Source organism: Aethalodelphis obliquidens, unplaced genomic scaffold (genome assembly GCF_003676395.1).
Source record: "Aethalodelphis obliquidens isolate GAN/ISIS:26980383/991018 unplaced genomic scaffold, ASM367639v1 scaffold46, whole genome shotgun sequence".
Classification (NCBI taxonomy): domain Eukaryota; kingdom Metazoa; phylum Chordata; class Mammalia; order Artiodactyla; family Delphinidae; genus Aethalodelphis; species Aethalodelphis obliquidens.
Window position 1 is genome coordinate 5,823,439 of NW_020837990.1, and position 27,762 is coordinate 5,851,200.

General features: G+C 39.0%; 1 protein-coding gene across 2 annotated transcripts; it reads right to left on the minus strand.

Moving 5' to 3' along the window:
- Positions 1-1,063: 1,063 nt before the first annotated feature.
- Positions 1,064-27,754, minus strand: ARCN1 (archain 1 coat protein complex I subunit delta). 2 transcript variants are annotated; one of them, XM_027082147.1, is made up of 10 exons: positions 27,616-27,753; positions 16,638-16,901; positions 15,964-16,143; positions 15,627-15,832; positions 14,636-14,800; positions 10,310-10,475; positions 8,173-8,320; positions 7,754-7,862; positions 4,924-5,128; positions 1,064-3,035 (listed from the first exon to the last, which is right to left on the minus strand). In XM_027082147.1, exons 1-10 carry the CDS (start codon positions 27,616-27,618, stop codon positions 2,946-2,948), a joined length of 1,536 nt encoding a protein of 511 aa, XP_026937948.1. In that variant the 5' UTR covers positions 27,619-27,753; the 3' UTR covers positions 1,064-2,945. The 2 variants fall into 2 exon arrangements, with proteins under 2 accessions (XP_026937948.1, XP_026937949.1); XM_027082148.1 differs by lacking the exons at positions 1,064-3,035; positions 4,924-5,128 and adding an exon at positions 5,806-6,533 and having other exon boundaries at positions 27,616-27,754.
- Between the last annotated feature and the right edge of the window lie 8 nt (positions 27,755-27,762).

A 27,762-nucleotide genomic window follows, 5' to 3' on the forward strand; every position in this document is an offset into this window, starting at 1 on the left:
ACAACTGGACCTCCAGGGAAGTCCCATAAACTTTTAAGAAAAGCTATTCTCTATCAACCCTGGAAATCTCTGAGAGCCTACCCAGTGTGAACGTTAAATTAATTGGAGGGCAAAGTTTCCTGTAGAGATGCATGGGTTGATAGATTTGGGGTTTGATACTGTGAGTAGATGAATGACAGACCTTTTTTTTTTAAAAGGAACTCACCTACCTCCCTACCTCCTCTGTGTGGAATTAATTAACCCAGAGCAGGAACCACAGACCTCCTACATTAAACAGAATGCCCAGTCAGATCTAATTATTTTGTTAGTTTCCCTCACAAGAGGCCAACAAAAACTCCCCTTGATGCTGTGGAAGGATCAGCTGCCAGTCAGAGGGTGTGGCGTGGTTTTGGTGTGCTTCATTTCACTGGATTAACGTTACAGCCTCAGAGATCCAAGCCACACTTCAGCAACATTAAAGATACTTGCAATTTGTCTTGCAATTTCTCAAAATCTTGGCTTTCACCATTAAAATAAAAACTTATTCATTCCAGAAACTTACTATTCATCAGAGATTTGCCTTCCAAACAATTTGGTGACATTCAATAATTTTTCAAGTTAAATAAAAAGAAAGTAAAGAAGAAGCCTTTTCTGAGGGAGTTATCAACTTCCAAGGAAGGCCTTCATCACTCATGCCTGCATCACTTACTTCTTACCACTGTTTGTCTAATGGGGAAGAGAATGCTCCAAGATATCACCAACTATGGTTATTCTTTAAAGATGAAGCCTCATTTTTCTGACTCTACAACTGGCTCTGACAAAATTAAGATCAAAAGCCCATAAATGGCATCAAATTCAAAAGCTACACTGTCAGGAGTGCATGTGTATGTGTATATGCTCAAATGTAGAAAAATACACAAGACACAATACCTGTAATAGGGAGAAAAGGCAATGAATACTCTCAGATAGAGATTATTTCCTCTTAAAGAAACATATCATTAATTTTTAATCTTAGATCCTGTTACAGCATTCTGAAGACACCAGAGAAGACACCAAAGTATGAGAGTCAACAGTCTAAAAAACATTCATTTTATAATACTTTTTATTTGATTAAAGAATTTGCCTTCTTTGTGTACAATGGAATGTTATATTCCCTATGTATTTTACAGGGTTACAAAACTTCTCTCATTTTAAATATTACCCCAAAAGTAATTTTAGAAAAAAAAGTTTTTGTGAAACTAAACTTCACTTTAAAAAAATCATATGGACAAGCAACTCTCAAACAAAACTGAATTAATAAGATTTCTTGTCTACTTAACTACATGACAGATTTTTTTGTTCCAGTCCCCTTCCTCAAAAAAAACCTTATGTGGAAACCAAGCTAGAGATAAGGATTCTTCCCTGATGCAGTTAAGGGAAAGGGAAAGGCCAGAAATTTCTTTGGCAAACAATTCCATCCATGGCCATTCGTGTGTGACTGCTCTGCTTCAATTACAGTACACTCTTTGCAGGGAAGGTCAGATGTTGTTCAGAGTGGGAGTCGTACTCTCCAACCAGCTGAAAGTGCAGGAAGTCATCTACTGTCATCTGTCTCTTCCCCCTGTCTGTGGCTGCAGCCTGGCAGCAACTCCACCAACTCCCAGTGCAATACTGGGTTAAAAGCCAACGCTGGGCTGGCTGATGTAGTCTTCTCCATTGAAGAAGTAATGGATGAGATGGGGCTGAGAAACAAGGGCTGAGAAACAACCATTACATGATGACACTAAACAGAAAAGGCTTAGGGGAGAAAAAGGAAGGATTTCAGACACAGGAACAGAAAGGCTGCTGAAAAAATGCTGGGCAGGCTAGAATGGAATATATCAATGCCTACACAGCAATATAATCAGCTGAATCTTGAAATGCTAAAAACTTGGTGGTGAAAAGGGAGGCTCCTTGATAGTTCAGGACCAATGGGATTGGCACAAAGACTCACTGAACCTACAGCCTCCAAAATCATAACCTCATGTCTGATAGAAAGGAAAAAACTGATGACACAGAGAACATTCAGAAAGAGGGAGGTGGTGAATCTCAGGAATGTGAATGGATTACAAAGACCATTAGCTATCATGTTTTAGCTGAAGTACCCAAAATATGGAGAATGGAAGGCTGGGTAGCACCAGCAGCAGACATGATTACCTGTGGGTGTGAAATCCCTAACTGGACATGACCATTCTCCTCCCAGACACCTTGAAGTGGGGGCTATACCATTTGAAAGCTGCTTCTCAGCTGTCTTTAATATTGACACAAGTGGGATTCACACTAGTGTTCTAAACCAGAGCAACAAGACTGCAAGGAAAACAGCCTGGCAAAGGAATGGAGGGATGAATAGATATAGGAAAAGGATAAGACATCCTTATCTTTTAACTTCTAGACCCCCTACCCCTCAAGCAGTTCACCTGCATAGTCCAGAAATCAAGAATGGATTAGATCAACCTGTTCCCGGAGTGCCAAATACAGTGCCTATATGCAGATGATCTCAGTGCTGGATTGGATATATATAAAGAAAAAAAACTGAAGGTAAAGGAAAGGAGTATGAAAGATTAAAACCTTCTGCAGAGAAAACTTTTTAAAAACAAAGTATGAAATATATTTAGGCATTAAAATAAAAAACAACTTAGCTGATGGGGGACAAAGTGTTTAACTGGGGGCATTCTCTGGAGAGCTTGCTTTCCTGCTGGCCAGTAAAATCTGCCAAAGAAATCAGCAGCCTTTCCCTTTATGTTTGTGTCATTTCCTTGCCAGAGAATGTCTCTGTGACACTGAAACACTGAGGGTGAGTTGAGGGTCCTTGCGCTCAGAGAATCGTGCACTGTATTTGAAAAAAAGGGTCTCCAATGGCTTGCAGGTTTGGAAAAAATTCTTCAGCCACTGTTGGCTTCTTCTTTATTAATTTGAGAATTTTCCTTTTCGGTTCCCTCTTCTTGGTATTACAGAATTTCATACTTATCCACTAGGAAAGTGGTCTCTGTGGAAAACCTTACAGGGCTGTTTCCATCTACCTGGGTCACTTTGGTAACCTAGGAAAACAAACAGAGAGTAAGGTAAAGCAGAAGGACAGCGGGTCTTTAAGGTGCTGGCTAAATTCTCAGTACAGAACAGATCAAATCCCCTAAAGCAGTATTAAAAGTAACTCAGAAATACTAAAAAAGTTCAATTCACAACTGCAGCTCAAAGCATCACTCTTCCCCACCAACATGATTAATCTGCTCTCTAGATAGAAAAGACAACTGTTGGGATGACATGTAGAGTGGTATTAATATTAAGTAAAAGGTCCAGAATGAGTGGCCACTGCCCAGGCCCTGCCCTATAAAACCTATGAAAGTCATAGACATTCTATCAGGATGATCGATTAACATTTTGATCCAAAATGCAACATTCTAACAATTCAACATTATTTAATTTGCTCTCAGTCTCACTAAGTTGTTCTATCATATTCATTTTCTAGGTATGGCTGGGTCCTTCTCATGAGATTTCTTTTTATTTATTTTTTATTTAAACCTACTTTTTTTTTTTTTAGTATTTATTTATTTGGTTGCACTGGGTATTTAGTTGTGGCAGGCGGGCTCCTAGTTGTGGCATGCGAACTCTTAGTTGCGACATGCGTGTGGGATATAGCTCCCCGACCAGGGATCAAACCCAGGCCCCCTGCGTTGGGAGTTCGGAGTCCTAACCAGTGCACCACCAGGGAAGTCCTGAGATTTCTCTTTATTAATAATAATAGATGTCCAATTTAATGAACTACCTGTAACAATGGTGCGTGTAATGGCACCAACACAAACCTTAAACCACTGATTCATATTTTCTAGTGAGGTTCTGACAGAGCAATTATACTGTCCTGTTCTTCAAATGGTCAGTAACAGGAAAATGTCTTGGGTTCAACAATGTGCTCCCAATACTGATGGGGTTAAGCCAATAACTGAGATGGGGGCAGGGAGGGAGAGGGGGAGGGAGGGAGAGGGGGAGAGGGGGAGGGAGGGAGGGAGGGAGGGAGGGAGAACTGCTCTTTGGAATCATCCAACAGATGAAACTATAACTTCCCAAGCACTTTCAGGAGAGACAGAGAACATCTGGGAAGATAACCAGAATGACAAGCAAATCAACAAGTCCGAGGGGAAGATAACAATATAAACTCAGTGCTTATAATGCAACTTGAACGCTTGAAGAACAAAGAGTTAAAAATAATGATCTGAAGGACAGTTCACAGGGAAATCCCTGGCAGTCCAGTAGTTAGCACTCAGTGCTTTCACTGCCATGGGCCTGGGTTCAATCCCTGGTCAGGAAACTAAGATCCCACAAGGTGCATGGCACGGAATGAATGAATGAATGCATGAATAAATAAATAAATAAATAAATAAACAGTTCACAGATTTCCCCTGCTTTGCCTGCCTACCTTAAGGACAAGGTTTACAACAGAATTGGCTTACGATTATCCGTATTAATGAAGGGAAGCTGTGACATAAAAGAACACAAAAACAGTATCTATTTGTATTAGAATCACCTTTTTTGGCAGTAATTTCGTCTTCCAAATAAACTTTCTTTCATTCCTTGGGATCAAACCAAGTGACAATATAGAAGGCATTACTAAGTCATGTGTTGAGTGTTTTGGCAAATGGATTTTAAGATACATGAGATTATTAAAAAAAGCAGGCAACTAAGAGATATGAGTCTTGCACAACCCATAAGTACTTTTATATGTAGTCATATTCAATTTCTTTACTTTGATCTAGAGAGGAAAACTGAGACAAAGCAGGTGAAGAACTGACCAAGATTACACAATGAGGCAGCAAAGGAATCCACGGGGGACATCAGCTTTTCTGATTTCTGCTCTGACCATGAAGTCATGTTGCCTATCAGGTATCCATCCTACCACTTTCCCCATATAAGTTCTCTATTAAACAGGGGTACCTGTATGTTACAGTAATTTTTTTTGGAGATGAAGGAGACTTGAACAGGGAAGAAATCATTGGGCTGCCCAGCAATGCTGAACTCAAGGCTGCCACTCTTATTTTTGGCATCAATCACTGGCAGGCACCACTCCAAGGTATTTCGTCGACTGTCATGTCGATATTCGCCATCAATCTCACCAATCACCGGTGCGCCGACACCAGATCTGTCACAAGAAACATCCGTGTCAAGTTAGCTGTCCAGAGCTAGAAGAACTATGCCAAGGAAAACCAGCCCCAAATTTGATTATGCTCCTCAAATTCTGCCCACTTTTATATAGTCCTAGAAAAAATTAGACTCCCTGATAACTTCAAGGACCCTTAACCTTGGCCAAGGGTCTTATTAATTCCTTTTGTAGGTACAGATATATGCAACCATAAGTAATGGGCAAACATAGTCCTGGGCTGCTCCAACTTATGGACTAGATCTGGAGCTGGCAGGGGACTGAGACTGACAAATGTGTAAAGTGGGATGTATTTCCAAAAATACTGCACTAATGGTTTGCTGCCTTGTCATGATGGAAGTTTAACATAGTGTAGCTCTCTTCATAGATGCCAATGAGGGGAAAAACAGGTTGATAGTAACAGTGGGGGAGAACTTAAACACCATTATGTGGTTATTTAGAATGGAGATGAATTTGGACCTTTGAGAGGATGTTTTTAAAAGATTTTAGGGGCTTTCCTGGTGGCGCAGTGGTTGAGAGTCCACCTGCCGATGCAGGGGACATGGGTTCGTGCTCCAGTCCGGGAAGATCCCACATGCCGCGGAGCGGCTGGGCCCGTGAGCCATGGCCGCTGAGCCTGCGCGTCCGGAGCCTGTGCTCCGCAACGGGAGAGGCCACAACAGTGAGAGGCCCGCGTACCACAAAAAAAAAAAAAAAAAGATTTTAGAAGGTTTTAAAACTTATTGTAGTTGATGCCAGTGGGTTTATTTGATTTGTAATCCAGTAACTGAACTTTTATTTGATAAGTGAAAGCACAATTACCCCTGGGCAAAATGTGAACGTGATGGGAAAGAGAGATATTACACAGTTGTCCTTAGTCTGCAAGAGAACCAGGGCTAGTCAGGACGCACTGTGCATCCCCGCACACGGCTGACAGGCAGTGCCAGCTACTCCTACACACTCTAAATTTACCATCTTTTAATTCACCAGTGACATCCAATGTTTGCATTAAAGGCAGGGTAAATAAGGGAGACAAAGAAAACTTTAAGGGTGATATAACACAATTAACTCTTCCCTATCAATTTTATGGTCCCAGTTGTATGTATGTTTCTTCCCTTTGCCCTTGTTCCAATTCTGATTCTGAGATCCTCTAATTTGATCAGTTCTAGACAATAGGGTAAAATGCTGTCTAAGGGTCTCTTCTAGAGACTATTGCAAAGTTGAACTAAGACACAGGAAACCACCATAACCACAATTATAGGGTAGATGGAGAGGCCTAAAACTTGTGGCATCCTAAAAATAGTCTAGTAAAATAAATCTTGACAAAATAAAACCCACACCTGTCACCAACGCCCAAGTCTCACAATGGTTCAAGGCAGCCATCTATTGTTCTGAAATAATAACCAAGCTGTGAAGAATAAGATGATTAGCCCATTAAAGGGGATACTGGTAATAAAGCATATTTTAAAAAATGGAAATAAGAATGACTAAAACCAGACCTGGCCATGTAAAGGCCTGAATCAAACTACAAATAAATTAGATTTAATTTTAATTCAAATTAAATTAAAATTAATTTGAACACAACTACAGATTAAATTAGAACCATTTTCTCTGTAATAATAACCAAGCAATTTAATAGTATAGACACACTAAGAATTCACTTACTGGGTATTCATAATTAAGCCCTGTACTTAATCATGGGGGTGCTGAAAGGCAGAGCAGAGAAGCAGGGATTCAATGGTGAAGCAATAATAGTTCAGTCACTAGAAATGCTAGTGAGGAGATAAAGTAGAGAGTATTTCCAGATGATCCTAGAAAGTAGGCCATTTAAGCACACATCAAAAACTTACAGAAAGTAAACTTCTGGGGGGGATGCATATTTTTGTTATCTTAATTGTGATGATGGTGCATACATGCCAAAACTTATCAAACTTTATAATTTAAATACGTGTAGTTTATCACGTCAACTATACCTCAATAAAGCTGTTAGAAAATTTACTGAAACTAATGTAGATATCTTGTTTCAGCAAGAATAGTACCCTTGAAAACATAATCTCATCTTTAGCTGAAAATTTAGAGAAGAAAGTGAAAAAGAAAACTTCAGTCTGTCAGACTCAATTCCTTTAAGAGTTGCAAAACAAAGCAGAGAAAGTCTGACTGAGAATTGGCTCCTCCTTCTGGAAACCTTCATTACTACATGAACAATCTGAAGACCAATATCTGAAAACACAGCCCTAGAACTATAACCAGCTTTGCTTGTTTGGCTTTAAAATCAGTAATATCCACTCCTTTAAAAGTGTACAGCTCAATGCATTGACAAATGTAGCCTGTAAGCACCATTACTATCAAGTCATAGAACATTTCCATCATCTCCAAAAGTTCCTTTGTGCTCCTCTGCAATCAAATGCTTGATTTCTGTTCCAAGAGTAATACCTTTTCAGAATGTCTTATAAGTGGCATCATATAGTAAGTATGCAGCCTTTTGTACCTGGTTTCTTTCACAATTGACCTTTATGAGAAACAAATATCTTAGAATGGATAGCCAGCTAAGTGCTGCCTCCAAAAGGAGTTCCAAAAGACTAGTTCTATAAGCTCGCTATAGAAAAAATGATTATGTGGGGTACTTACGGGAGTGGGATGGTGATAACCACATCATTCAGTTCTAAATTATCTTCTTGTAGCTCATATTCTATGTTGACATCACAACCATTTCCACTTTCTGAGGGCCAGCAATTAACTGAAGAGAAAAGCAAAGCAGGTATATTAGAACATTAGAAAAAGAATGGAGGAAAGTTAAGATGGCAAATCAAAACTGACAACTGCAGACCTTAAACATCCTAGTGTAAACTACTAAAAATAATGGTTTCAAAATTAAAAGTGTTTAAAATTTAAGCTACTTATTACCAAAATACACTAAATATAGCACTGAGTCCATTCTGAAAGGTCATTTTGTGAAAAAGAATTGTGGCAATGAAGAAGGTACAAGCCAAGGCTATTTCTAGTTCTCAGTGCAGTCTAGCTTAGTAGGACTGGCCAGAGGCACTTACTTGTCAGTGGAATAAAAGACTCCTCTGTGGTTTGTAGTCTCCACTTCAGCACCCCAACGTCACTACTGACTGGAAATGACTTCTCTGGATTCTTCAAGCCAATTAGAGATTCTGCAGTGAAAAGTTTTTTATCCACATTTGGATGGGTCTGAAATGAGAAGGGAAAGAAAACTTCTGAGGTTCAGACATTATAAGACAGGAAATAAATTTCTTTTGGTCTTACATGGCCCATAATCTAACCATCTAAAACAGGGTGCCTAAAAAGTTCCAATTGTTTTTTATTTTGAAGAAAGATTTCCCTTCTTCAAAGACTTTTAAAGATTTAAGACATTTAAAAAATAGTAATAAAGTAATTTCAACTCTAAGCCGTTTTGTTTGTAAGTAACAAGTTAGTAACTTTGTAACTGAAAAAGTTAAAAGACCATTAACCAAGTCCTTTACAAAAATACTTCATAGGGAGCAGCCTGATGGTGAGGCCAAGCTTGCCAAATAGAAGACTAGGGTCAGACGTTGATCAGCTGGCTGGGTCACATAGCAGTCCTGGCCTTATACTAAAGAGACAGAAGAGGGAAAAGCTCTGTGGAAAGTTTAGCTGCAATTTTGCCTAAAAGTTGTTCAAAGTCAGGCCAACTAAGATGGACTGATCTTTTTAAAAGAAGTCACATTAGGAGAAAAAAGGAAAAAGAAGTAACTTGTGGATAGCAGACTACATAGACTTTATGAGCCAGCAAAGCTACTGTCAAATAATATAAGCACTACTTCCAAAAGACAACTGTGTGCTGGTTATGAGTGGAATAAAACGTAGACAAAACCACTTTCTTCACTGAAAAGGCTTTGTTCTCATGACAAGAGATGTAGGATCAACCATCTAAATAAACTGTTAACAAGAACTCTAATAATATAAAGAAAGTCTCTTACACAGCCAGGTAGGTGGAACATACATATTCATTTTAAGATTTTACGTACTTTTCAAATATACCATTAGATACTGCCCTTCAGCTAACAAAAAAAGCACTGGCAGTTTATATAGCAGCAGAATGAGTAAGCTTAGTGTCATAACCTGCTTTAATAAAATACCTCCCGGGCTTCCCTGGTGGCGCAGTGGTTAAGAATCTGCCTGCCGGGACCTCCCTGGTGGCTCAGAAGATAGGAATCCGCCTGCCAATGCAGGGAACACAGGTTCGAGCCCCGGTCCGGGAAGATCCCACAGGCCGTGGAGCAGCTGGGCCCGTGAGCCATGGCCGCTGAGCCTGCGCGTCCGGAGCCTGTGCTCCGCAATGGGAGAGGCCACAACAGTGAGACGCCCGCGTACCGCAAGAAAAAAAAAAAAGAATCCGCCTGCCAATGCAGGGGACACGGGTTTGAGCCCCGGTCCAGGAAGATCCCACATGCCGCGGAGCAACTAAGCCTGTGCGCCACAACTACTGAGCCTACGCCCTAGAGCCCGTGAGCCACAACTACTGAGCCCGCATGCCACAACTACTGAAGTTCAGGCACCTAGAGCCTGTGCTCTGCAACAAGAGAAGCCACCTCAATGAGAACCCCGTGCACCACAACGAAGAATAGCCCCACTCACTGCAACTAGAGAAAGCCTGTGTGCAGCAACAAAGATTCAACGCAGCCAAAAATAAATAAATAAATTTAAAAATAAAATAAAATACCACCCTATTAAGTTTTAAAACTTTGTTTTTTAAATTATATTTCAAGCAATATCCTAAATGAATTTACTCTTTGCATAATAGTAACAAATATGCATCTCTTTGTACCTTTGTGAGTATGAAGTCATTTATTAGATTTCAAAATGACCTTTCACTCAATTCCAGTATTAAAAGGCCATACTAATACAGCTGCTGTCAGTCATTCCCAACTGGCTTGGGAAGGCATTTATCAATTCAAGGCTTCCACTGTAGGTAATAAATTAACTTCTCTCCTATGCATCTAGAATGGCACTAGTTATATAAGTTAAATAATCTTCTGTATTTAAATTAACTTCTTTCCTATGCATCTAGAATGGCACTAGTTATATAAGTTAAATAATCTTCTGTGTTCTATGGTTCATACAGGGAACTCCAGTTGAGAATGACTGTGTTAGGTAGACAAAAGCCTTAATACTCCCTTATCAAAAGCCTCTACACACCTGTAGCTGCACCCCTTTCTTGTCTTCATTTTCCACATGAAGACGAATTCGGCCAAATTTATCATCTGAGATCCTAAGCATGATCATGCCATGCAACTCCATATTCTGTAATCCTCCATCTCGTCCACAGGTTAGTGTGATCTTTTCCTCAATCTTCATGTGCACACTGTAGAGAAAGAATGATAAATCTGCTCAGACAGGTAAAAACCAGAACTCTCTTTCTCCGGGGTTTAATGGTGATTAGCCATAAGCAACTTATTTAAAGGTGCTGCAGCCATATGTATCAAAATTTAAAGCATTATATAAACTATCACATTTAGAATGGATAAACAACAAGGTCCTACTGTATAGCACAAGAAACTATATCCAATCTCCTGGGATAAACCATAATGGAAAAGAATATTAAAAAATAATGTGGGACAAAAAACAAAAAACAAAAAACAAAAAAAAAAACAAACAAACAAACAAAAAAAAATAATGTGGGGACTTCCCTGGTGGCACAATGGTTAAGAATCCACCTGCCACAGACCTCTTAGAGAACGGACTTGAGGTTATGGGGAGGGGGAAGGGTGAGCTGTGACAGGGCGAGAGAGAGTCATGGGCATATACACACTAACAAACGCAGTAAGGTAGATAGCTAGTGGGAAGTAGCCGCATGGCACAGGGATATTGGCTCGGTGCTTTGTGACAGCCTGGAGGGGTGGGATGGGGAGGGTGGGAGCGAGGGAGACGCAACAGGGAAGACATATGGGAACATATGTTTATGTATGACTGATTCACTTTGTTATAAAGCAGAAACTAACACACCATTGTAAAGCAATTATACCCCAATAAAGATGTTAAAAAAAAAAAAAAAAAAAGAATCCACCTGCCAACGCAGGGGATACGTGTTCGAGCCCTGGTCCGGGAAGATCCCACATGCCGCAGAGCAACTAAGCCCGCGCACCACAACTACTGAGCCTGCACTCTAGAGCCCGCGAGCCACAACTACTGAGCCTGCATGCCACAACTACTGAAGCCTGCATGCCTAGAGCCGTGCTCTGCAACAAGAGAAGCCACTGCAATGAGAAGCCCGCACACCACAACGAAGAGTAGCCCCTGCTCGCCACAGCTAGAGAAAGCCCACGCGCAGCAATGAAGACCCAATGCAGCCAAAAATAAACAAATAAAATTTAAAATAAACAAAAATTAAAAAGAATGTGTATATATTATATATATTATGCATAACTGAGTCACTTTGCTGTACAGCAGAAATTAGCATAACATTATAAATCAACTATACTTCAATTAAAAAAAGGACAACAACCTTTATCCCTAAAAAATAAAATAAAATAAAATAAAAGCATTACACCCTTTGGTTCAGCAAATCCTCATCCTACAGATAAATTCTCACCTGTGCAAAACAATGTAGTAAGTTATTCACTGAAGAATTGTTTGTAATAGCAAAAGTTTAGAGACAAATGTCCGTCAATAGGGGGACTACTTAAATACATAAAAGTATATCCACAAAAATGAATACTGGGCAATTAGGAAAAAAAAGAGGAACAATTGAAAAAGCTTTTTATTTGAAAAAAATTTCTAAAATTATAACAGAAATACATTTATACCCTTTTTATCTATTGTTAACATTTTATCCCATTTGTTTTATCATTTGCACACTCTCTTTATATAAATATATTTTACTTTTTTCCTTGAACCATTTACAGGCAGAATATATATACATCATGGCCCTTTATCCCTAAACATTTTCAGAGTGTATTTTGTAAGAACAGGATATTCTTTCACATAAGCACAGTACTGTTATTAACGTCGTAAATTTACATTGACACAGTACTTTAATCTACCATTCATATGCCAATTTTGTCAGTTGACCTAATAATGCCCCTTATAGTAGTACAAGATCCAGTCTAGGGTAAGGTACTGCATTTCTCTATAGCTTCAAATAAGGAAATTCTTGTCTTCGAAATAAGTGAAAAAAGCAATTGGAAATGTGTCTAGTATGCCACCACTAATGTATAAAAAGGAGAAATACAGAAATTGTACCATGTTTTTATTCATCTATACATAGACTATCCCTCTTGGAAGATTCACACAAAAACTAGTTAATACTGAGATTTCCCTGGCATCCAAGTGGTTAAGACTCCGCACTTCCACCGCAGGTGTACGAGTTCAATCCCTGGTTGGGGAGCTGAGATCCTGCATGCCATGAGGCGTGGCCAAAAAATTTTAAATTTTAAAGAATTTTTTAAAAATTAAAAAAAAAACAAAAAACTAGTTAATACTAGTTGCCTCCAAAAAGAGAAACCTGCGTGGCTTGGGGGGAGGAAGAAGTTTTAGTTCAATACCCTTTGAACCTTTTGAATTTTGAACTATATGAATGTATAATCTAGTTTTCAAAATAAGTAAAATAAAAGGTGCTACTGCTACGGGCAATTATTAAGTACAATCTACCCATATTCCTTACTAAAACTATTTTTAGCTGGGTGAACTGCAGAGGCTTAAAAAGACTATTCTGGCATCCTACTTTGTTCTGTTCTAACCTCTAAGACTTCCCAGAAACAAAGGCATGAGACTCAAGACCACAGAGGAATGTATCTTAAGACAATGCAGGGTCTCATTTACCTTCACAAGCATTTGCTCCATGCTCAAGAAGTATTTCATCATTCAGAAAAGAGTCTCAAGTCCTCTCTAGTACATGACAGTCTCCAACACCTTATTAAAATAGTGTCAAGCCTCTGTCTCCCTCAAAGCAACTACTAGGAATAGCACAGGAGCTTTAGTGATTTAAGAGACTTATCCCGACGTAACCCTGTTCATTTCATACAGAATAAGACATACAACATACTCCTCTTTTATGCACACCTGATAGAGGTATCCTCCCAGACTCATCTTTCACTTGACCTCAAAACCATCAGTAACAGTAGAAGGTCTGGGCTTCAAAACAAGAAATCTGAGTCATGAATATGTGAATTTGATAACTACCACTTAAAAATGTTACCAAACAGTACCACAGTCCTAAGATAAGAGACAAATCAAAATGTTCTATACTGGGTTCAAATACTTAAACAGCAAAAGATAATACATTATTTGCTACTAAAGATATTTATAAATTTTGTCCTCCTTAAAACTTAATTAGAAGGACTTCCCTGGTGGCGCAGTGGTTGAGAATCCGCCTGCCAATGCAGGGGACACGGGTTCAAGCCCTAGTCCGGGAAGATCCCACATGCCACGGAGCAACTAAGCCCATGTGCCACAACTACTGAGCCTGCGATCTAGAGTCTGCAAGCCACAACTACTGAGCCCGTGTGCCACAAATACTGAAGCCCAGGCGCCTAGAGCTCACGCTCCACAACAAGAGAAGCCTCCGCAATGAGAAGCCCGTGCACACAAACGAAGAGTAGCCCCCGCTCGACGCAATTAGAGGAAGCCCACGCGCAGCAATGAAGACCCAATGCAACCAAAAATAAACTAATTAAAATTAAGGGCTTCCCTGGTGGCGCAGTGGTTGAGAATCTGCCTGCTAATGCAGGGGACACGGGTTCGAGCCCTGGTCTGGGAGGATCCCACATGCCGCGGAGCAACTGAGCCCGTGAGCCACAACTACTGAGCCTGCGCGTCTGGAGCCTGTGCTCCGCAACAAGAGAGGCCGCGATAGTCAGAGGCCCGCGCACTGCAATGAAGAGTGGCCCCCGCTTGCCACAACTAGAGAAAGCCCGCGCACAGAAACGAAGATGCAATACAGCAAAAATAAATTAATCAAAAAAAAAAGTAACCACTTTAAAAAAAATTAAAATTAAAAAAAATTAATTAGAAAAAGACATGCAAAAATATAGTATAGTGCTAATCATAACTCTAGCCCTCTAATTCCGCTCCATTTTAAGAGACAAAGTACACACTAGGCACAAAGAAAAGTTATTTTTGTTTAATTTAGCCACCACAGAGTTGATAGAAAGGTAAGTTCTAAACTTAATAGAAAACAGGTGGCTGAGAGCCCCCAATCATGTTTAAAGGGGGGAGGGGGGAAGACCTCATGTTAATACCTAGAATGTACTTTCTTAAAAAAAATTTTATTTAAGTATAGCTGATTTACAATGTTGTGCTTAACTGCTGTACAGCAAAGTGACTCAGTTTTACATATATATATTCTTTTTCATATTCTTTTCCATTATGGTTTATCACAGGATATTGACTATAGTTCTCTGTGCTATACAGTAGGAAGTGTTTTAAATCTGGAAAAATTAAGACACAAAAAGAATTTACAGTGCATTGAGATAATTTTTTTTTAACACTATGTGGTCTGTTCTTACTGAAAGAGTTACTACTTACCTCTCCATATTAATGGGTGGAGCATGCACTTTGGTTGCTTCAGAGGTACGCTTGCCCATACTGGAGGACATGATAGTTTCACCTTCAGATTTCAATTTGTCAACAAAGTTATCTACTTCCTTTCCTTTGGCTCCCAGTTTCAAAGCCTTGCTAGGGCCTGAAGGCCTAAGTGGAAGAACACACACATACACACAAAAATACACACATGATTTAAAAAGTGAAAAACTAATTAATAATTCTCTATCACTGAAGCTTTCCTTGAAGCTGTTCTTTAAGAGGAATGTGAATACCTCAAGGAAAAAACACAAGCTTCCTAGTGTTTAGTGGACTAGACTATTCCCTGCTCGAACTGACAGCTGGGTCACAATTAGCATATAAGCTTCAGGAATTCCCTGGTGGTCCAGTAGTTAGGACTCTGTGCTTCCACTGCAGGGGCCACAGGTTCATCCCTGGTTGGGGACTAAGATCATGTATGCCACAGGGGCACGGCCAGAACAAAACAAAAAAACCCATATAAGCTTCAAGTACCCAAAGACCACAGGTATATACTTTCATAAGCATGTGTGATCTGATGAAAACTTTGTACCTTCTATCCAGATAAATATACCTGTGTACAAATGAACTTTTTCACATAATTTCAGGTAGTTCAGATTCTCCCTTAAATCCATTCATGAACACTAGATTAAAAATACATGTTCCTTAAACAGTTAAATATCCCCTTCTTCTCCCAAAATAAGGCAACTCTCATAGGAAATTGAGATCATGTTATAATTTGTAAAAGAACTCTCTTTTACACAAAAGGAAAAAACACCACATTCAGATTTCTTCTTTATCCCCATATTATGCAGCCAAATTTAATATTATATCTTACTTCATCAAGTCACTTGTTATTTACAGTTTGCCTAAAAATCAGATATCACTCTGAGATACACACATACAGCCTTCATCTGCCATTCTAGGATTGCATTCTGGGTGATACACTGGATTATACCTGGCTGGTGCAGGTGCCACTTTTGGTTTATCAGTTTCAATGATGGTCTCTGTGATCATAGCAGCTGTGCTACCTCCAGACACTGTGGAGCTTCCAAATCCCCCAAATCCTGGTGCTTTTTTGCCCTGTCTCTCTGCATCTCTTCGGGCCTGCTGTAATTCTTTTGCTTTACGCCGCATCTCAGCCTTGGCTTCACGTTCTTGAGTCTACAAGAAGATACATACTTGGATGTAGCTTTGAGTACAGACTAGACTAGCAAATAAAAAAGGGAAAATCGGATAATGAAGCCTAAAAGAAAGATATATAAACCAGCTGTCCCAGAGAAGACCCTATTTACCTCTCTGACTGCTCTGAACACCTTCTCCTCATGAGAATCCATTTCTGTGAAGGTTCTGATCTGTGCCAGGTTAACATTCTCCCGGTATCCCAGGGCAACAATTTCATCAAATGCAAAAATCAAATCAAAACAGTGCTCAGATATTTCATTCTCTTCTAAGGCTCGGCAATATTCAGGAATCTAATCATGGAGAGCAATGGAAAAGAAAGATTTAGAATTTATCAGCAGTTTTGTTTTCCAGTTATCATCCTTTAAAATACACAAATTTCAATAAGCCTAAATCCCTTTATTAGCTCCTTCTGCTCCTCTGTATTTTAAGCAAGTCTGTGGCATAAAGTCTTTTATGTGTGTGGCTACATCAACAAATCTTACCTGAAGAATATTATCTAAAAATATGGCCAAACAAGTGTCAGAACCACAAAGGCAGGTTAGAGTAACTGCTAGAGAAATGGTAAACAAAAGGGCAGTTCTCATATTCTCCTTTGTAATACTTACAGTCTAGGATACCCAGTAAGTGTCTGCTGAATGAATAGGAGCTGTAGCAATAAGATGCTGGGATGAGGGCTGGGGGCATAGAACATGCAAACTGATAAGCATCAGCTGCTTTGGGGGAAAAAGTTTTACACAAAAAATTTAAAAACAAAAACTGTAACCCAATATTACAGGACTCTTACCACTCTTGAGAAGAGCCTTAGGGTCTCCAGATCTTCTAAGATGTTGCTGTTTTTGGTAGTGATCAGTACCATGTATAGTTTCTCCATAGGCTGGTAAACATATCTGACACTCTCTGTTTCAACAAATGTGTGTTGTTTTCCAGTGTTCATGAGCTTTGGAAAAGCTGCTAACAAGCCCTCAATCCGAGTTCGGGTCATCTCTACAAACTGTCGAGAAACAATAGCCTTTCCTGCTTTTGTGCAGACTGCTGCTGCCAACAGCACCTGCCGGGAACATATAAATAAGTACTAATTAATTATTTCTTTACATGTGTTTTCTCAGCATCCTCACATCTTCTGTAGAATGGTACACTCAGTTATTTAGTGATGTGACTACTATTAGAATGCTGACTTTCAAACTCTACTTCATTGCTCTTTTAATTATAGTATGTCATTCATAAAACAAAGCTAAAGTAGAGGAAAATGAAGCTATTACTCCTGTTTTTCAATAACATACCTAGAGAAAAACTTAGTAAAGAAATAATTTTTTCTAGGTCTACAAATACATTATGAATGGATCCCCTGTGACTCAAAACTGGGTTGCTCTCTGCTTTGGCAGACCCATAAAGAAGAGCTTAAACTTTTTCTAGGGAGAATAGAGATCTCCACAGCCAAAAGAGAGGTCTGATCAGGCAGACTGAAGATTTATACAAGGCCCCTGACCTTTCATTTCATTTTTACCTAGAATATGGAACCAATCTAGTGAGTCTAAATTTATCTTCTGCTCTTTGATTAACCTTCCCATCCCACACTATCTTACCTCCAGACATGCAAACAATCTGTAAAATGAAAAACTAAATGACTCAATGTTTCATACAGGTTTTGACACTGGGCAATGATCAAGACTAACAGTCTTTTTTTCAGAGTCTGGCATTTCATTAAACAAAATGAATAAAGCATCAAAGAAGAGAAGACCAAATGCCATTAGCAGAGTAGTAAGAATATTAAGTGCAGTGTTAATAGTCTCTTCAGTACAGGAACCCAAAAGTTCACAAGGACAAGGAACAAAAAGACTATTTACACATTTTGGAAGCCTCAATCCTGGGATACAACCTCTGAAATATCAACATCCTACTGGTCAGGCTTCTCAGCTTTACAGAAACCTGTCCTCTACAGGTGAGCAGCTTGAAGAAAAAACAAGTTAGTCAATTTGAATAAATATTCTCATAGTTTCAAAACAGCAGAACAGTTTTATAATAATTATAGGAGAACACAATGTCCTTATTCATCAAGGATAGGTCATTAGGGTATTTGGGAGGTAATTACCATCACGCTTATTTCCAAGCAGCTAGGTAAAAACAATTTATATCGAAAAAGTGTTTGATCTATATCCTGCACAAATAATTTCCCTCTACCAAACAGATTTGTATTTTTACTGATTGAATTGCTTCCAATGAACATCAGGCAAATTTTCTCATGTGAAATCTCAAGAATAATGCTATCAACTGCTCTATTTCCCAAATAACAACTGCAAGTTTAGAAAGAAGCTCATTTAAGGGAGTTATACAATTTTATGTTCCTGAGTCTATCAACTCTATATTGAAACTTACCTTAATTATTCCAGCATAAAGTTACGTTGTATAGAATTAAAAAGTTTAAAAATAGAAAGTAGTTCTACATCATAAATAAATACTCTAAGGAAGAATCTTGTTTTGTAAGTTATATCCTTTTAAAAAGATAAAATACTTCAGACATACAGAGAGGTATAGAGTATAAAATTAGTTGGTTACTTCAAGAGTGGCAAACAAGCTAGCTTAAAAGTCCCAAAACAGTCACTTTCCCCAAAATATTTATAATTTTTTAAATAAATAGTTTGGTTTTTTTTTTTTAAAAAATGAACAGTTTTGTACTTAAGAAATGTATCTTTCACCATCACCAGCTGCTTGGGAGGTTTCTGCTACCACCCAGGCATGAGGCAAGAAGATATACTGAGGGGAGTAAAGGATCCCAGAAAAAGAATAAAAATGCAACAAGGTTATGATCCATTCTTTTCAAAGGAAATCTCCCACCTCATGTCTTTAACTTTACTATTTTGTTGTTGTTGGCCACAGAATTTTATTTATTTCAGCTTTACTGAGGTAAAATTAACATATAAAAATGTGAGATATTTTAAGTGTACATCATGGTGATTCCATGTCTTTTTTTTTTTAAGTTTTTGGCCACACCCCACGGCATATGGGATCTTAGTTCCCCAACCAGGGACTGAACCCACACCTTCTGCATTGGAAGGCAAAGTCTTAACCACTGGACCGCCAGGGAAGTCCCAGTGATTCCATGTCTTTAATTTCATTTTTTTCTTCTGGTTTTATTGAAATGTAATTGACATACAGCCCTGTAAAAGTTTAACATGTATAGCATAATGATTTGACTTACATACATCATGAAATTATTACCACATAAGTTTGGTGAACATCCATCATCTCATATAGATACAACATTAAAGAAATAGAAAAAAGGGAGCCCTCTGGCGGTCCAGTGGTTAGAGGACTCCATACTTTCACTGCCAAGGGCCTGGGTTCGATCGCTGGTCAGGGAACTAAGATCCCGCAAGCCACACGGTGCAGCCAAAAAGAAATAGAAAAAAAATTTTCTTTCCTTCTGATGAGAACTTGTGACGTTACTCTCTTAACAACTTTCATATATAAGATACAGCAGTATTAGCTATATTTATCATACTGTTCAATGCATGCCTAGTACTTATTTATCTTATGACTGGAAGTTAGCACTTTTTGACTACCTTCATCTAGTTCTCCCTCCCCCCACCCCCGCCTCTGGTAACCACAAATCTGATCTCTTTTCTGTTTGTTTGTTTGTTTGTTTATTTTTAAAGTATGACTGACCTACAACACAATGTTAGTTGTGGTATACAACATAGTTATTTGATATTTCTATACATTTCAAAATGATCACCATGATAATCTAGTTACCATCTGTTACCATATAAAGATATTATATATAGACTATATGCCCCACACTGTCCCCCATCCATGTCTTTAAATTAATAGTGTGAGATAAAGAAAGATTTCTTCAAATAAGGGCAAGGACTCCTGTAATTTTTGGTACACACATAATGATAATACCTTAATCTCGAAAAAGAAGAAATTGACCTAAAATTATCACCAGGCAAGAGACTTAGAGACTTCTTTGAAGACTAAAACCAAATATACTCAAGAAATTTGATTTCACATTAATTTTTATCATATGATGTTCATGTTTCAACCAAACCATGCTTCAACCACTGCAAAAAAAGAAAGAAAAAGGTAGTTGCTGCTTTAGCTTATGAATGATAAGCAAGTATGTCTCTGTATTGGTTCACTAAAGCTTTGTATGACATGTACATCCAAATAAAGTAAGGTTTGCGGGATCTTAGTTCATCAACCAGGGATTGAACCCAGGCCCTCGACAATGAAAGCATGGAGTCCTAACCACTGGACCACCAGGGAATTCCCCAAAAATATTTCTTTTAAAATCAACTGTCATAATGTTATACCAATGGGTTAAAATTTCCAAAAGTATCAATATAATATATGAATTCAAAAAGTGTCAAATATCAAAAAACTCAACGTATAAAAGTTCTAAAAAACTGGTAATTCAAAAAGAAGACCTAGTGATGATGATGCTTGTGAAGAATTTGGATAAACTGTTTCATGAATATAAGAACAGAAAAAAGGAATTATTTCTCAATTAAAAATCTTATTTATGTAACTTTAACAATATGTATAAGTAAATTCTTAAATACTTTAAGAACATATTTAACTATTTGTGCTATAGTCCTAAAAGTTTTATATTCTGAAAAGCTTTTCTTCTTAATATTCTCATCAGGTAAATGAGGAATTCCCTTATATTTGGGATCACCTCACATTGGTTTCTCCTTCTATGTGAATTAGACTATGTGAATTAGAAATAGTGTTCTAAATTTGTGAAGAACTAAGTTAATATACCAGGAAAATTAAATGACTGGAAGTGAGACAATTTGGATCCTACTTTTTGTTCTTCTATTTACTATCTGTCTGACTTAAGTTACGTTTCAACCTCTCTTAGCCTCAGTTTCCTCCCTGAGAATATGGAGCACCATCTGACTACCTCACAAGCTATTATGAGGATCAAATGAGTGTAATAAAAATGTAAGCCAAAGCTATACAACTTATGCCACAAAATATGTAAACGTAAAAGACACACACAATGTAAAACAGCACCATTATTAATAATAAACTTGCCAAGAAATGCATGTCATTAAAAAATTTGTCACTTCAAGGCAATGGACTTTTACTTTTATGGGTTTGGCAGTATTTTAATACTCAAATAATGCAAATGGACTCCCCACAAAATTTTACATATAATGTCAGAGAATTCATAGATCCTTTAGAGTAGTAATTCTCAAATGACCCATGGAGAATCACTTTATGCAGTGAGAAATATTACTAATAAATAGGAGCACATCATAAATTTAATACTTATAGAGCGCTCACTAAAAAAAAAAAAAAAAAAAAAAAGGCCAAGAACCACAGTCCTAAGAAGTATGGTACCCCACCTTAGAATTTTATGAGGTTTTGAAGGAACAGAATAAGCCACAGTAAAGATACTAAGCACAGCACAATTTAAACATTTGAAGTCAAAAGTCTACTCAGAGGGGGCTTCCCTGGTGGCGCAGTGGTTGAGAGTCCGCCTGCCGATGCAGGGGATGCGGGTTCGTGCCCCAGTCCGGGAGGGTCCCACGTGCCGCGGAGCGGCTGGGCCCGTGAGCCATGGCTGCTGAGCCTGCGCGCCCGGAGTCTGTGCTCCACAACGGGAGAGGCCACAACAGTGAGAGGCCTGCGTACCGCAAAAATAAAAAAAAAGTCTACTCAGAGAAAGGACTGCTCAGACCAAACCTTCAGACCTATATAAATATGCTGATTTAATACAAAGCCCATGTCTAACATATCTAATAATAATAATAAGCCTGTTAGAAACAATGTTTGTATGTTTCAGGGTAGTTCTTAGGCAGCTGGAATTTAAAACACCTCCATACCATACAGAGTTTAGGTAAAAATTAACATCAAGGCAACATGAAGGGGAAATTAAAGGCAACCTGGAACCAGAAAGATGTATGCAATGTAGAGGGGCAATTCACCCACTTTGCTTTATTGATTGGGCATGGTCAAAGGCTAATGTTAGGCAGTGGCAATCTCCATTTTAGCAGTATTACTATAAGAATTAACTAAATAATTATTTATTGGACACCTACTACACACACTAGATGCCCTCTGGGAATACTATGAGGAAATCAGTAAGACTGGCATTCTTCTCTTAAGAAATCTAGTAAGATCTCAAAAGTTCGCATCCCCCAAAAACTAAATTTTTTTGTAATTATGTATAGTGATGAATGTTAACTGGACTTATTTTAGTGATCATTTCACAATACATACAAATATCAAATTACTGATATTGTTGTACACGTGAAAGTAATATGCTATATGTCGATTATAACTCAAAAAAAAAGGCAGCAGCAGGCTAATAGGGATAAGACACAAACATAAATAACTGTAATACTAGGCAGAATATGTTAAGTAATGCACTATAGGAATTCAGAGGAAGAAATTACTTCTAGCTCACAAGATCACTGATGACTTGATGGAAGAAAGAGCATTTAAATTATGCTTTGATGAATCAGGGAATTTGAGTATGTAAAGATGAAGAAACAGTAGGGTAAAATAGTAGGTACCAAGCAGAACTCTGGGACTCTCTTTGAGACATTCCACTATACAGATATAAGCAGAATAAGGCTCCCAAAGTAGGACCAAAGTGCCCAACACTAAGCATAACTCTAAACCTCAAGACACCACAATCGCAGGATCCACAAAGCTGACAAAGGTTTCTATTCACTGTTATCCATGTTAATAACACAGTTACTAACATGGCTGGAAGGTATGGTTAGCTTGAAACAAGATAAATTTAACCTACCCTAAATTAACATTCATCTTAAATGCCTTTAAATAATTAAGCTTCCCTTCACATAAGTGTTTACCAATTATTAAAAAATAGTATATACTAAAAGGTAGGTTAATTTTTCCTAGTGTAATTTGATCTGATTTTCTTTGGGGAAGAGTGAATAAGTATGATTCTCTATACAGTTATTATACTTGTTTTTTACATTTTTGGAAAAGAGCATTTAGACCTAAAACAAACTTTCAAGAGCCCTTGATCGCTTTATAGATACAAAAACTGAGGGTCCAGAAGTTATGCAGATGATCTCTTCAGGACTGTTTAAAAAAACAAAATAAAATTTCCCATTAGGTTACACTTTGTCAGACAACTTTTCTCTAATACTTAAAATGCTTTGAATATATTGTCATTTGTTTTTGTATTAAATAACAACACTCTGCTACCCAGCTTTAACTACATGGATCAGAAAGTTCCTTGAGTAAAGAAACCTGGAGAATTAGGTTTCTGTTCTGCCTCTGCCACTAATTATGTTACCTTGGATGTCACTTAATTGTTTCTTGAAATATCCCTAAAATAGAGGTTAGGGACTTCCCTGGTGGTGCAGCGGTTAAGAATCTGCCTGCCAATGCAGGGGACAGAGGTTCAAGCCCTGGTCCGGGAAGATCCCACATGCCGTGGAGCAACTAAGCCTGTGCGCCACAACTACTGAGCCTGTGCTCTACAGCCCGCAAGACACAACTACTGAGCCTGCGTGCCCGAAAGCCTGCGCTCCAGAACAAGAGAAGCCACCGCAATGAGAAGCCCGTGCACTGCAATGAAGAGTAGCCCCTGCCTACCACAACTAGAGAAAGCTTGCGTGCTGCAACGAAGACCCAAGGCAGCCAAAAATAAATTAATAAATTAATTTCAAAAATAAATTAAAAAAGAGGTTAGTTTATGTGAAAATAGAGGTTAGTTTATGTGAAAGTGCCTTTGCACCTTTAAGATTCTATAAGTGTAAGCATCTGAAAACTTTACAGCAACAGAAAATGTGCAATACCTCCATTTCACACCCACTGCTCCAGTGGTAACTATCAATACTTTGGGTTTTCTGGTTTTTTTATTGGTGCGCGGGCTTCTCTCTAGTTGTGGCATGTGGGTTTTCTCTCTCTAGTTGTGGCACGGGCTCCAGTGTGCCTGGGCTCTGTACTTGTGGCCCATGGGTTCCACGGCTCATGGGCTCTGTAATTTGTGGCACGCAGACTCTCTAGTTGAGGCGCATGAGGTCAGTAGTTGTGGCACATGGGCTTAGTTGCCCCGTGGCATGTGGGATCTTAGCTCCCTGACCAGGGATCAAACCCACGTCCCCTGCATTGGAAGGCGGATTCTTACCACTGGACCACCAAGGAAGTCCCACTATCAATACTTTGGAACCATACTTTACATTAATATTAAGCTGCCAGAAGGCAAACTGCCTAACCAAAACAAATCATGTGTGTGTATAGTATATGTGTGTCAGATAGCTGCCATATCATCCCTTCATCCTCACTAATGATAGAGGTCCAAGCATAACAGGTAGTAATTCAGCATAAATACGCATAAGTCCCTAAAGAAAAAAAGTCAAGGACTTCCTTGAACCTCTAAATGCTTCAGTATTCCTCACTTCCAGAATTAGCCAGTCACTTTGTTCCTCGTAATTCACTGTAATGATGATATATATATAATTCATGATCATATTAAGGCCAGCTTCTACAACTGTCATAGAGGACCATTTCATCTTTCTTGTATGCATGAAGTGATTACAGATAAAATCAAATCGGGGGAAGATTACAATAAAATACAGAGTACATACAAAACCAAAACCTGAAGTTACTCAGTGAGAGTTTTAAGCTCATCACAAGTTTCTGTTCTAAAACAAAAACCTGTAGAGTATAAAAATAAAGGGACAGGGCTTCCCTGGTGGCGCAGTGGATGAGAGTCCGCCTGCCGATGCAGGGGACACGGGTTCGTGCCCCGGTCCGGGAAGATCCCACATGCCGCGGAGCGGCTAGGCCCGTGAGCCATGGCCACTGAGCCTGAGCGTCCAGAGCCTGTGCTCCGCAACGGGAGAGGCCACAACAGTGAGAGGCCCGCGTACCGCAAAAAAAAAAAAAAAAATTTTTTAAATAAATAAATAAAAGGACATTGTTCTCAGTTTCTGCAGTGTACCTTCTATTTGGAGAATAAATAAGATGGTAAATCAAAAGAAACTCAAGAAAATCATTTTCACTCTCCTCTCAAACAACAATCAAAAAAATACATAAAGAATACAATAGCTGTGCAGCTGCTGTATTGTATATGAAAAAGAAAAAGAAAAAAGAAAAACCAAAACAATAATAACTCCCTAACTGGGAACTGTTATTACTGTGTAGGATTTCAGTCTCCCCCCGCCCCCATCATGTGTAGACCAGCCATACAAACCCAAATCTAGCTTTCTAATAACTAATGACTCTTGGAAACTGAACATATTGTGATCATTTATATTTAATGTGATCACTACAGTAAATTTACTCATTGCCTATACTTAGTAAATAAGAAGAGAACAGCACTCTGTAGATAAGTAAAGATTTTACAGATTAGGGCTACCATGAGACTTAATATCAAGTTCATTCAAATATAAGTTTACTAAGAAAAAGAACTGACTATAATGATATCTGACAAGTGTTAAGAAAATAAGAACGTGTTCTCATTAATTTGCAGAAAGCTGGAAAAAAAGATCAAATCAAAAGATGCTTTTTTTGTACTTCATTTTATAACAAAGTCATCATAGGCCATTTGTTTTTCCATTTGTTCATTTATTTCTCTAGAAGGACTTTGTAGTGTAGGACATTTTGCACCAACTTCAGTAACTAAAGCTAAAGGAAATTTATTTTTCAAAAATCAACATTTACATACTGATATCTACAACTTACCCTAAAGCGCATTTTAAAAAAAAGATGGCTACAGGGATGAATGGATCATTAGATGCGCGATAAAGCAAGAATAGTGAAATGTTAATTACAGAATCTAGCTGGTGGTTACATGGGGTGTTCACTGTAAAGCTCTTTCAACTTTCCTACATGTTTGAAAATTTTATAATAAAATGTTGAGGAAAAATCAACTTTCAGAAGTTTGGATACAACTTTTAGATCCAAGAAATCTTACAAAATGTTACCTTATTTGGACCTTTCTTTGTCCAGGGATCTCTTTGTAAAGGAATAGAACCCGAAAACATTACACAGAAAAATACTTAATAATGTCTTACAGAATGTACTGAGATAAGTTGTTATCCAGAGTACACAAATCTGTAGGTATCTGGATCATGCCAAGTCCCAAGTAATTCAGAAACACATACATATTTAAACATGACACAACTGTATGTATATGCACACATGTCCAAATAACATGGAAAATTTATATTTTTATATTTACCACTCAACATCTAGGGCTCTACCATCCCTCTGGTTATCTATGAATTAAAAATCATACTAGGAAAAAAAATAGTATGAGGTTCCAAGAACTTTTCAACAAACAAGGTTTTTGTAAAGATTAATCTATATTTCGTTTATATAATACAAGACTTTAATTTTGCTTTTAATATTACAATATACTCTGAAATGCACTACAGGTACATCCAGGATGTATAAAGGAAGTAGTTTAAAAATCACTACCCAAATACTAAGCCTCCTAGTGGAAACGAAGAAAGGAGTTTTGGGAAATTTTACGTCCAACATAAAAGTTTTATGAGGTAAACCTACCTGATGCAATTTATATGGCTGAAGCTGAAGAAAACCTTTCAGTGGTTTAAAGCCCAAGCATGAATCCCCCCCCCACCAACCAAGTTCTCATCTAAAAAGGTCGTGAACAGAACTTAATGATTGGCACCAAATTATACTGTCATCTCTGAAGTGTGTAGGAAGATGCTTTAAATCAAATTAATAATCTATTGACAAAAACAGAATTAAAAAAAAGACTGTCCTTCAAAAGACTGAAGGGCATAAAGTGCACTTAAAAAAATTACTAGCTTGTTTGGAACCAAAAAATTTCTCCTACTTCATAAATATCCACAAATCGACGTGAGAAAGAAAGAGGCAGTGGAGTGAGCACTGTTGTGTCCCATCTCGCACCCACGTTAATTTTAACAATAGATGAGAACACAAAGATAATGCAACTGAAGGCAAGTGACAGGTCCCAGAGTATAAACTCCTCCTCCCTCCTGTGAGATATCTGATTACAATATGCCACATTCACATTTCACTTCACCAGAACGACAAGCTCCCTGAAGGCAGAAAGCCTGTGATATCGATAACTCGGCTCACATTTTCCCAATGCTCTTATACACAGTGTACACTCAATCACACTGACAAATGGACCCACCTAAGATCTACAGAAGTAGGAGGCAGGTTTCTGGGACACTTGGGTCCTACAAATTAGGGACAAATTAGTGTCAGAAGTTATTCCTTCCTGTTCTATGCCTCCTTTCGAACTTTCCTCTATTTGTCCTTTTCAAACAAACTAAAGAAAAAGTCCTGAACGCTAATGGGTTTAGATTTCAAACTTCAACGGCCTACGGAACACCGGGGATGAGAGGTGAGCTTTTTACAAAAGGAAGAGAACCCTCGAGAGGCCCAGCTTGCTGCGCCTAGGTGCCCACGGAACCTGCTGGGCACTAGCGCCCACGTCCACAGCGTGGGGTCCAAGGGACATCACTAAGAGGTTCTTGCAGAGCAACAACCCTGGGCCCGTTTTCGGGCCCGGGTCCCGGCAGAGGAGGGTGCCCAGCTGGTTGCGGGGGAGGGGTGTGGGCGCGACCACAGAGGGACTGGAGTCAGGTCCCTCGGATCTCCCGGGAGGTCGAGCACAGGGTGCGGAAGGCCACCCTGCTCCCAGAGCCCGGGGGAAGCTTCCAGCTCCGGGCCCTCGGGGCGGGGCTCCTCTGGCCCCAGCACAGGCCGGCAGCAGGGAGAGCGGTCGAGCAAGGCCGGGACCCGGGAGTTGGGCCCGGCCCGGGTCTTACCATGGCGACGGCGGTGGTGGGTCGCACCCGAGCTCCGGCGCCACTGCAGCTAGGGCTGGGGTCGGGGGAAGGGGAGCACCGGCCGCTCCGGACCTACTGCCCCCCTGACAGGAGCACCGGGCGCTTCGCCTCTTGCCAAGATGGCGG

Excerpts from the sequence above, each read along its gene's own strand:
- ARCN1 (XM_027082147.1), bottom strand. Across the intron at positions 7,863-8,172 it reads GTCTTTTATTCCACTGACAA|TTAATTGCTGGCCCTCAGAA; the intron begins GTAAGTGCCTCT and ends TTTTCTCTTCAG. Across the intron at positions 3,036-4,923 it reads AAAATTACTGTAACATACAG|GTTACCAAAGTGACCCAGGT; the intron begins GTACCCCTGTTT and ends TTGTTTTCCTAG.